General features: G+C 35.5%; 1 protein-coding gene across 1 annotated transcript in view; it reads left to right on the forward strand.

Annotated features, from left to right (window-relative positions):
• The window catches only part of LOC110465614 (neuropeptide Y receptor type 5-like), a 65,415-nt gene extending 59,652 nt beyond the window's left edge, over positions 1-5,763 (forward strand). Inside the window, exon 3 of the mRNA XM_021521560.1 lies at positions 4,958-5,763. Within this exon, the coding sequence (XP_021377235.1) occupies positions 4,958-5,188 (231 nt within the window). The 3' untranslated portion in view covers positions 5,189-5,763. The remainder of the gene's footprint in view (positions 1-4,957) is intronic.
• The last annotated feature ends 5,965 nt before the right edge of the window (positions 5,764-11,728 follow it).

Genomic DNA, 11,728 nt, shown 5'->3' on the forward strand with positions numbered 1-11,728 from the left:
CCAACACTTGTGAAATACTTGACAGTTAGTTTTCCCTCCCTATACCGGTACCTCTCTACAGCTGTCACTTGTCCACTCGAGTTCACAAACTGTCAATACGACTTGTCAATTACGAAACGTTTCTTCTGCCTAGCCGGGCGGTCTTATTGGACAGGTTTTTTTTATCGTATCAATATTGATACATTGTAATAAAACCTGGTGAACATTACTATAGTGATAAAGCGTGTTTGCAGGTCATATAAGATGTTATATTACCCCTGTAATAAGACCTCGAACTTCTTATTTAGCTGGAACCCATCGATTGTTATTTATTGATCTAATCGAATAACTGAATCTGGAAGTAGTTCCGAACAATTGAGCGCCATTTTATCCCATTATAATATCACTATCCCGTCCTCGGCGTTGTTTTGTTCGCCATTAATGTTCGGTTCAAGGTTTTTTTCGGAGAACGAATTTAACATTGGTATGGAGTCATGATGGTCAATGTTAAGCAGAATATATGAAATGCGTTTGAAGGCGAATTGAAGGCGAATTGAAGGCTGTAATAGAAGGCTGTAATAGAAGCAATGCCACAATTATTGCGTGAATGAATATACATGAACATGCACTTCATATATCAATACGCGCACTATACTCCTGGAATCTGAGACGTCAGATGATCAGATTGCATAGCACGGGACCTTTTAGAGATTGAAATTGTCAGTCTTACGTACTATTTTAACTGTATCTCTTATAAAAATGTTTATCACAGAAAGTGAAGACAGACATGCACAGTTATCGAGCATGTACATGAACTATCTTATTATTTAATGGAGCGTGATCATATTTACCTATGTACTTAATATAACCTCGACCCTACATCAACATGCCAAGCGCCAATCTAGTGATAATCTCAATTTATAAAGTTTATTTTTAAGATAGGTTTACATATACAATGTACATGTATAGATAAGGAAATCAGTGTATGATAAGGGTTAGCATGCCGGCGTCTAAGATCAACATGTCATGCGCAGACAAGGTTATCCGCACGTGTAGGCTTTTTAAAGAAAAAAATTATTTAAAGAAGATATCATACAATCAATGACTTGATATTTATGAATACCGATATCACTAACACTAAAATATATAGCAGTCTTTATAAATATGTAGAATCATCAACACCAGGGGAATTTACACCTTGTTAGTTCAACAATTGACGACAGATCTTTTTAAGATAAGATTGACACGCCCAGATTACACGTCATCATTACGTCATAGGCACGTGAAAGTGTAAACAGATCATGATATTAAAATCAAAGCTGTCAGAGAATACAGCGTGTCAGAAGTCACGTCCTTCCGACACGAACATAGTGGCTTATTCACGGAAACATACAGGTTTAATTAAATATTTACACGATGTATTTGAAAACCAAATTTGACTTCTTAGCTTCACATTTGTGAGGATAGCACCTCCAATGTTTTTCAGGGTTACCTCCCCTTGATGGACTGACTTATACTATATACTGAGAGTGACAGACAGACAAAACATGTCTTTGGCGAGACGTTTTTTTTCCTTAACATCCTATACTTTCTGTCAAAATGATTCACAGGGTTACCTTTCTCTTTCTGTCGAAAAGATTCGCGGAGTCATCATTTTTAATGTAGAGAGATCCGTTGGGAGATATTTTCCTACAGATTTTATGTTATTTCTTCCATATTCATACAAACAATAATATTTTTATAAATATATATGTCAATGACATATAAATAATGACTGGTAACACAGCGGATACATTCCTTGTTATATAATCATGAGGTCTTTGAATAGAATCCATGTGGCTTGGCGTAAAAAGGAATTTTACATGTACATATTTCATTTATATAACTCTTTACTATAGGGAATGGTCGAAAAGCTCCAAGATAGAAAAATGCCAAACAAATTTTACCTCTTTTTTTAAATTGTGCTAGGACTCTCTACATTATTAAGTCATTACGTCTTAAAATACAACTTCTAACGTCTCAAAGTACAACTTCTAACGTCTCAAAGTACAACTTCTAACGGCTTAAAGTTCAACTCTAACGTTTTAAAGTTCAACTTCTAACGTCTCAAAGTTCAACTTCTAACGTCTCAAAGTACAACTTCTAGCGTCTCAAAGTACAACTTCTAGCGTCTCAAAGTACAACTTCTAGCGTCTCAAAGTACAACTTCTAGCGTCTCAAAGTACAACTTCTAAATTCTCAAAGTACAACTTCTAACTTCTCAAAATACAACTTCTAACGGCTCCAAGTTCAACTTCTAACGTCTCAAAGTTCAACTTTTAACGTCTCAAAGAACAACTTCTAACGTCTCAAAGTTCGACTTCTAACGTCTCAAAGTTCGACTTCTAACGTCTCAAAGTTCGACTTCTAACGTCTCAAAGTACGACTTCTAACGTCTCAAAGTACGACTTCTAACGTCTCAAAGTTCAACTCTAACGTCTTCAAATTCAACTTCTAACGTCTCAAAGTGCAACTTCTAACGTCTCAAAGTTCAACTCTAACGTCTTCAAATTCAACTTCTAACGTCTCAAAGTGCAACTTCTAACGTCTCAAAGTCCAACTTCTAACGTCTTAAAGTTCAACTTCTAACGTCTTAAAGTTCAACTTCTAACGGCTCAAAGTACAACTTCTAACGTCTCGAAGTACAACTTCTAACGTCTCAAAGCACAACTTCTAACGTCTCAAAGCACAACTTCTAACGTCTCAAAGTGCAACTTCTAACGTCTCAAAGTTAAACTTCTAATGTCTCAAAGTACAACTTCTAACGGCTCAAAGTACAACTTCTAACGGCTCAAAGTTCAACTCTAACGTCTTCAAATTCAACTTCTAACGTCTCAAAGTCCAACTTCTAACGTCTTAAAGTGCAACTGCTAACGTCTTAAAGTACAACTTCTAACGTCTTAAATTACAACTTCTAACGTCTCAAAGCACAACTTCTAACGTCTCAAAGTGCAACTTCTAACGTCTCAAAGTTAAACTTCTAATGTCTCAAAGTACAACTTCTAAATTCTCAAAGTACAACTTCTAACGGCTCAAAGTTCAACTCTAACGTCTTAAAGTTCAACTTCTAACGTCTCAAAGTGCAACTTCTAACGTCTCAAAGTTCAACTTCTACCGTCTTAAAGTTCAACTTCTAACGTCTTAAAGTACAACTTCTAACGTCTTAAATTACAACTTCTAACGTCTCAAAGTTCGACTTCTAACGTCTCAAAGTTCAACTTTTAACGTCTCAAAGAACAACTTCTAACGTCTCAAAGTGCAACTTCTAACGTCTCAAAGTGCAACTTCTAACGTCTCAAAGTTCAACTTCTAACATCTCAAAGTTCAACTTCTAACATCTCAAAGTACAACTTCTAACGGCTTAAAGTTCAACTCTAACGTCTTAAAGTTCAACTTCTAACGGCTCAAAGTACAACTTCTAACGGCTCAAAGTACAACTTCTAACGGCTCAAAGTTCAACTCTAACGTCTTCAAATTCAACTTCTAACGTCTCAAAGTTCGACTTCTAACGTCTCAAAGTTCAACTTTTAACTTCTCAAAGTACAACTTCTAACTTCTCAAAATACAACTTCTAACGGCTCCAAGTTCAACTTCTAACGTCTCAAAGTGCAACTTCTAACGTCTCAAAGTGCAACTTCTAACGTCTCAAAGTACAACTTCTAACGTCTCAAAGTACGACTTCTAACGTCTCAAAGTTCAACTTTTAACGTCTCAAAGTACAACTTCTAACGTCTCAAAGTACAACTTCCCTTATCGTACTGGCCCTAATTGACTCCCATTGTCGACAATATCAAAACAATCCCTTATCGTACAATGTATCTTATCATATCTGTATCAATGGATCTAGCGGAATATCTCGACAGACGCTTAATCATAAGATACAGATATGCACATCGCCTTAATTGAACCAATATCGTTAATATTTTGCCTGAAACACAATGCTGTAAATTGGGTTTTCTCCGAACGAATATTGTCTTAAGTATGTTTTATGATAGCACATTAAAGAACAGACTCTACATTTCCATAAAGTGTTTGCAGACCAAAGTTTAACAGGTGATTTATTAATTGATTTGATCAAGAATTAACGTAATTGAACATATGAAGATGAACGGATTCCAAAAATGGTAAATATAAGTATTGAACTGCTTGCAATTGGCATTCATAGGCATTATGAATNAAAATATAGAAATACCCACTTACCATCCTAATATGCTTCGTGACAAGTTCCACCTGGACAAATGCAAATCCAACAGGTTGCGCTTCATTGAATTTGCCTTTGCCCAGTGGGCATTCATATTTCTTATGAATGCAAACCGAAAGCAATTCAATGCTTAAATGAAGGGTAGTATTATGAACCTTGGTATTGCAATATATGAAATCAGTCAGTTACAGTATCTGAAATGTCCTGTAATATGCGTCCTTTGGCAACCAAGGACTCAATGCATTCCGATTGTTAAAGGGCCTTGTGTTATCGGAAAAATGTATGAGAGCAGATGACACGGAAGGAAAAACAATCCAATTTTTACCCGGTCCTCACATTAGTCGCCTCCTATGATCATGCAGTGGGATAAAGCCTAAGGGGTTCTCACATTAGTCGCCACGCTAGATCATGGGGTGGGATGTTGGGGTTCCTTTCGTCTTTGCGTATTGCAGAGTTATCTTCTCTGGTCAGTAGGTATTGATTGTTACGTCATTGGTTTGTGTGAGAAAATTACGTCGTTTTCTCAAAAATTGACGACGTTACTCTCACAAACCACAACTCACAACAATCAATACCTGCTCACAAGAGAAGATAACTCTGCAATACGCAAAGACGGAATAGTAGACTTCAGAACAATTCCTCATATTTTGCATTTATCATCACATTGTATGTGATTTGTGATATCAATATCGAACTATTAATCTTTAATGATATCGCTGTTTGTTTGATTTTTTCCAGGCTGATTTACGGACCCTTATATTCACCATCTGCCCTTATGTTAGAGGTGGCAAACGTATACGTCACGGAGCTGTTAAATGGAAGTCACGTGGTCACGTGCGAGATGACGCGTTCGACTACGAGAAAAGTAGTCACATCATCCAAGGACTTTTACGGAGTAACACAGACTACAGAAACGGCCGAACGTCGAAAACGACGGTGACAAAAAACTCATCAACGAAGAGTTTTTAACGTGTATCTTGTTCCGGCTGGAAAGCGTCTTCCAGTTGGAAGCATGTATAAATTCCGTGAGTTTAACAGTGATAAATAACACTCAGGTTATACGTGAGATCCAAGCCATAACTACTTCCAAGGATTCATATCTTATCAATGAAATCTCGTTAATGACGTCATCAATAAGTGACGTCATCAATACATGCGCGTGTATAGTAATGCTGATGTGAGTACAATAGTTTACATTTTGAGTACACGTTGTGAGTACGAGTTACGATGCTGCATGATGTGGGCCAAGTGTCTTCACGCACTTGCCTTACCCTTTTGCCATTCTTTCTGTCTGTCCAATCTCAGTGCACAAAAATGCAACGACATCTGGACGCATTCTTTATTCCTTTACAATTGGGCATTGTAAAATATCCGAACACTCGTAACAACTTTAATAAGGGGTCAATATTATTTTTTTCACCTTGTAGAATATTCGAATTCTTTGTTGCCAACGATTTGCATGGCAGCACCATGAAACGATTCGCCTGTTCGTAAGATCGACTTCCTGTGTTAATGCCGGAAATGTTCGGATTTTGTTATTTAAAACAAACTCAATTTCATATTTCTTATCATATTTTTATAAAAAAAATAAGATTAAAATGTAATTCATTTGAAAAAAAAGACCAACATTTAGGATGTATGGTCTGAAATTACAGCCATTTGTTTTATCCCGGGCCCCAAAATCTCTCTAGAACCATAGGTGGCATTAAGTTTAGGTTGACGACGTTTTTCAAAATGAGAGATAACCGAGATTCACATGTCAAATAGCTACGAATGAATATTGCATCACCAAGACCTCGCACAAGAATGGAAAATGTCTATCTCCAGATGATATTTTGCAACATCCCAAACCCGGCTCCATCTGTCTGTGATTCTATTAACATAGTATCCCTAGATAGCTATAATGTATTCTTTCACATGTTTTGGTAAGCGATTTGATTCCGTGTAACAACTTTTATTTAAGAGGATACCGATCTTGAAACGGCTCCAAATGGAACCAATATCTTTAAACAAAGAAATATACGCCATGTTTCAGCGTAATTCAAGGTGAGTTGAATGGAAGTTAAGTTCTTTACTTCCAAAAAAAAACCACTCTCGCGCGACGGATATCTATCAGACAACAGAGAAATGACTAGTCCTATTTCCGGTAGGTCGTAAAATGGCGGACATGTAAGTCGTGCATGGAACTAACTTATCCCTAATCAATCTACGAGCATTTATCAGAGGCGGCAGACTAGCTAGTCACAGTGACCGCCTATACAACAGTTAGACGAGTTATTTCTATTTTCACTGGATAATTGTTGTAAAGTCATCTTGACAATGCTAGCGAGCTTTGATTGATGTTTGTGGGCTGCCGAGGCTTCTACCACTGACGTCACTTGGTCTAGCTAGATTCTCCAGCGATCTACCGACAAGGAATATGTATGTATTTCTGAACGAATCTAATGACAGCAAATGACCAACTATAAGGCCATTTAAATTCTTTTATAAGTAAAGATAGAACAGCTTTATAAAAAAAACATTTCACTGTGTCTTTTCATTATGTATTTTTGTGATATTCTTTGCATAATGACGTCATAGAATTGTTCAATTAATGTTTAATGACGTCATACTTTTTGTAATTAATATTATTTATCTAATGACGTCATATCATATGTTACACATTTAATTACGTCATATTAGTATTTTATTATTAATTATGCAACGATGTCATTGTATTCTGCGATAAATATCTAATGACGCCATAATACTGTATTTATGTCATAATATTGATGTTATGATGTCACAACATGATGCGATATACTACATGTATATCTGATGACGTCAGAACATTCTGTTATTAGCACAATGTTATGACGCCAAACGTAAACAGTGGCGGATACATGAGATTTATCGGGGGGGGGGCCAAATTTCCAAGGGGGGGTTTCATGTTCGGGAAAATTGAGGAAAATTGTGAAAATACAAGATTTTTAAAGAACATTTTCAGAGTGGAGGGTTTCTTGAAGCCCAAAAACCCCCTCTGGATCCGCCTTTGGTAAACAGCAAGACATTACGTGCATAATATCCAGTAAATACAACACAGGTTTAATAGTTTCAATCTCTGCCATCACTGAAAAACCGGATCTGTGACGTTATATTAATGTCAATAAATTGACGTCTATGATTCTATTTGAGTGATGCCTTGGCAGCAATTCGTGTTCATAAGTGTGAAAAAAGTGAAATTCATAAAAGTCTTTCGCACAGATTTCATTAAAGATTTTCAAAGACATTCTCAAATGAGCAAATCCTAACTCACACAATCAGAAATTTCATATGAAAAAGAAAAGCATTTTATTGAAATATATGGAGAATTTGTTTATAACTTTCTTTATACCGCGACACCTGCCCAAGCCGACCTGAGACTAATCTGGAACTCTGAACAGTCCGAAATTCAGAAAAAAATACCTTTATCAATTATGTTTAAATCAACCACGCGCATTCATGCAACATATGTATCGTCGAAATATACTATGTTGCGTCTAGAAACGCCCACTATTCTGGTTTTATTAGTAGATAAATACATGTAGCATCTTAAAACCCTTTTTGATTAGACATCGAACCAAGAGCTAATTCCATGTCATACAGTAGGACTTAATAATACGGAAGTTTTAAATCTAGAAAATGAAAAGCTAGATAGAGATTTTTGTTCCTTCTGAAACAGAGATTTTATCTTACAAGTATCATTTCCTGGATACCACAGTCTGTAATGTGAGTTTTCTGTGTACCGTCCGGTTTATTGAGGTTCTAACATAAAGATTCACACTCGTTTATCCGTATATATGTCTTTGAGTGTTTTTCTTTGATGGTCAAATAGGGTATTTTTAATTGACGGCAATCAAATATCGCATTTTTAAGTCACGTTTGATTTGGGATGAGATAATTTTCAAAATAATCTCATTTAAATTTCAATGATGAGAACATATTAGCGATAAAAAAAATATTCAATCTTAATTTCGCAAGTATGGAAATCCGAAAAATCGCGTTGTGTACGAAATACAATAGATGTACAGATATTTATTTATTAAGCGTTAATTTATGTTTAGATTATTTATTATCAGGACGCTGTCCCTCTGCTTTGTATTTATGGTTTTGTGTGTTTACTTAAGGAGGTATGCTACATTACTGTAATGATTAGTAAATTTTGTATCTCCACTTTCAAAAGAGTTCCACAATGACACGTCTATGTTCACGAATTTCTGAAACTTTGATTTTACTAAAAAATTATCAATTCATGGTAATTTATGTCATTCTGAACCGTAGGAATTGAAATTCAGCCGGTTTAAAGGGAGCTTACTCTAACATAAATCACACAAACGTGTTACATGTAAGGTAGCATACATCCTTAACATATACTAATGTAACGAAGACCCGGGATGGACTAGGCAAGCTGTGATATAATTACGTACACGTGTCAAAGATACCGTCCAGGGCCCAATCTGTTCGAAGCCTGGTCAGCTTACCGAGTATTTGACAGAAGTTTGAAAATCCATTTTTTTTAATATCTGAATATTTACAAAGATTTTTGTACTTCTTATCTTCAGATTTTAACTCTAAATCCATAATATATACAGTAAACATTCAGTTTTAGTTTTAAATTTCATTTTGTTTTTGAAAGATACCAGATTAAAAGTGTGTATTAAGTCGTCATTAAGCTGGCCAGGCTTTTGAGAGCTAGGCCCAGATGAACATGTACAGATGATTGCAGGCGTAACCCTGCATACCAATGCAACCTTTGATTATTAAACAATAAACACTTACACATGTGTCATTGTCTTCTTATTCATTAAACGTGATCCATGGAACAGATTTCGACACGAGCGGATGGGGATCAGGGGTATGGAAAGGAGAAGGAATACAGTTTTCCTGAAAAGATACAACGAAAATTATGAAAACGTTCAATTTCTTTTATATTGAAGCTAGTCGATATTTAGAGTTATCTTGGTTTTTGTAAGAGTGGTGTAATAATTGTTTTCCTTGTACGATTACCGAGTGAAGGTTCTTTGATGTACCTAATACGCGTATTGTACAGTTCTAGAGGAAACCGGTTTTTGTTTCCAGCAGAAAGCGTCTCGAAAGATGTGGACATCTAAAATTGAACTTCAACTGTAGGTGTAATTGGCATAATTTTATATCAACACAATAAGGGACAATTTATAGTGTATGGAAACTAGAATTATTACGATCTTACCATGGAGTCTATATAATGTAAAACATGAAATGTCCGGGGGTACCATACGTAGCTTTCCGTTTCGTAAAAAAGGGAGTTACCTCTCCTTACAGCAGATAGGTTTACGGACGGTTTTACGGGTTCAGATTGGTTTGATAATGTTATTTTTTAATATCAACAGTTACAACCAAATCTAGATGTTGTAATATTTTATGTAGTTTATAGTCTCGGTTTTACTGTAACCGCGAAAATCCGCCCACAACTAAGGAACCATATTCAGTTGATTGATTATGATATATGTCTTGGAAGATCGACAAGATTTTTTTCATGTTTTACTTTCAAGATTCAATATCAATGCATCATAGTCAATCATCACGTGTCGAATATTCACTTTCACCCACATACATGTGTGAAAGGGATACACATTGGAGGTTTTTCTGTAACATGTACTAAGAGCTTCGTGTGCTAAAACACACAGGAAAGAGAGAAATGCATTGTCATAAATCCGTCTTGTTGCGTCATCGTCTGTCAGATTATAGGCTTGCTCTCGGCATGAGCTGTGCAACTTTCCACCAGGACTGCGCACTGCTGTACAAAAATATATAGTTGTATGTATTGTTAACAGTTGTATAACAGAGCTCAGCCATGTTGGAGAGTAGCGATACTATACCAAGACCACAGTTTACGATATTAAGGTAGAGACTGTCTTAGGTTTTATTATGACGTCATTAAACGTTCAGGATCATAGGAGGAATATAATCACGAATCCGTTTCTTTGAAACTGGTACTATAATATTGTAATCATTGTTTGCTGAGATGTATGCCATGCTAGACCCCAGAATGGGTGCATTAAGCATACACATGTATATGCGTTACGTTATTTTTGGGCATTAAGACATGTTAGTGAATTATGGAACTAATAACGTACCATAGTGTGATATGGAGACTTAAGGGTGTATGATGCATCACTTTAATATGTTCCTCCTTTACAAAAGTGTTCCTCCCTAAGAAACACAATGAAAGGAAAGAACAATCGATAAAAAGTAAAGGGAAATAACTCTAATACCAATGACAGACTTAATGTGTCAGGTAACATGTAACCTTAATTAATAATTGATGGCAGTCTCCGTAGGCAGTGCAACGGAAGAGTTTAATTGAGGAAATACCACAGAGTTCGGAACCTTGAATTGAGCAATGGAACATGGATTGTCGAATCAATAAATACTAAAAACGTTAAATGAAACGTGTGTACTGCAATTGTCTCCCGTTTATTGAGTAGTTCCGTCAAAGTTTGTATCAAACAGGAAAATTGGTTTGACAATTTAACATTAGATTAAGAAACGCTTCTTCTTTTACAATCGTTTGATAAAAATAATCTCAAATCGTTTCCCATCGATACTTGATAAAGAAGAGTTGAAATTAGACTTGCTTCAATGTAAAATTTAAGAAATTTAGACAATTACTAGACTGAGCTGCGGGAAATTCAGTTTCATGCGTTTTATTTTGACAAAAACAGCAATATTCGAAACCTTGGATTTAAAGTGGGAAGCAAAATAAATACCAAATGCACAGGCTGGCGTAAAATAAATTTATTTCTAAAAGAGTACCGAGAGAGTTCTTATAGATAAACAATGTAAATACCGTCAGTGTATAGACACATGGGTATAGGTTAAACGCTGTTGTCGCCGGCTTTATGTAGAATGTCTGTCTTTTATATTTCTTAGTTCTTCTAATTCACACTCTGTATTTCCTTATGTTTTACAGAACATTGCAGAATAGAAAACCGGAGACAATTTATACAATATATCTACATATCTAATACACTACTATACGACAAACATTTTCATGCTTATTTATACACCATACGACAAATTGAAATATATCCGTTTCAGACGGATCCTATATATATTACATTTAAATAAATTCATTTTACAGCGTTATGCCATCGTATGTCATCCCCCCCGCCCAAAAAATGTTCCGTATGTATTATTCCTTAATCGAAACATACCATGATTTTTAAATGATCGACATACAAGAAACACGACACAAAAGATCATATGAAGATGTCCGCACGTGGCTAGTGACTAAAGGGATGCTTTATAGTGTTATCTCACTGAAATACCCCAACCTGGTCATATAGTCAATATTGTCACTACGGCAAGCCAACTTAAAATTTGATAAACCTTAAATAAATATCTTTATTTATTAATTCAATTTAGAATATCGTTAATTCATTCAGATATAAGTCTCATTACATTTAAAGACATCTTTGTTCTTTAAGAGATATCTCTATTTCTTTTAAA

The sequence above is a fragment of the Mizuhopecten yessoensis genome, unplaced genomic scaffold (assembly GCF_002113885.1).
Source record: "Mizuhopecten yessoensis strain PY_sf001 unplaced genomic scaffold, ASM211388v2 scaffold11093, whole genome shotgun sequence".
Lineage (NCBI taxonomy): Eukaryota > Metazoa > Mollusca > Bivalvia > Pectinida > Pectinidae > Mizuhopecten > Mizuhopecten yessoensis.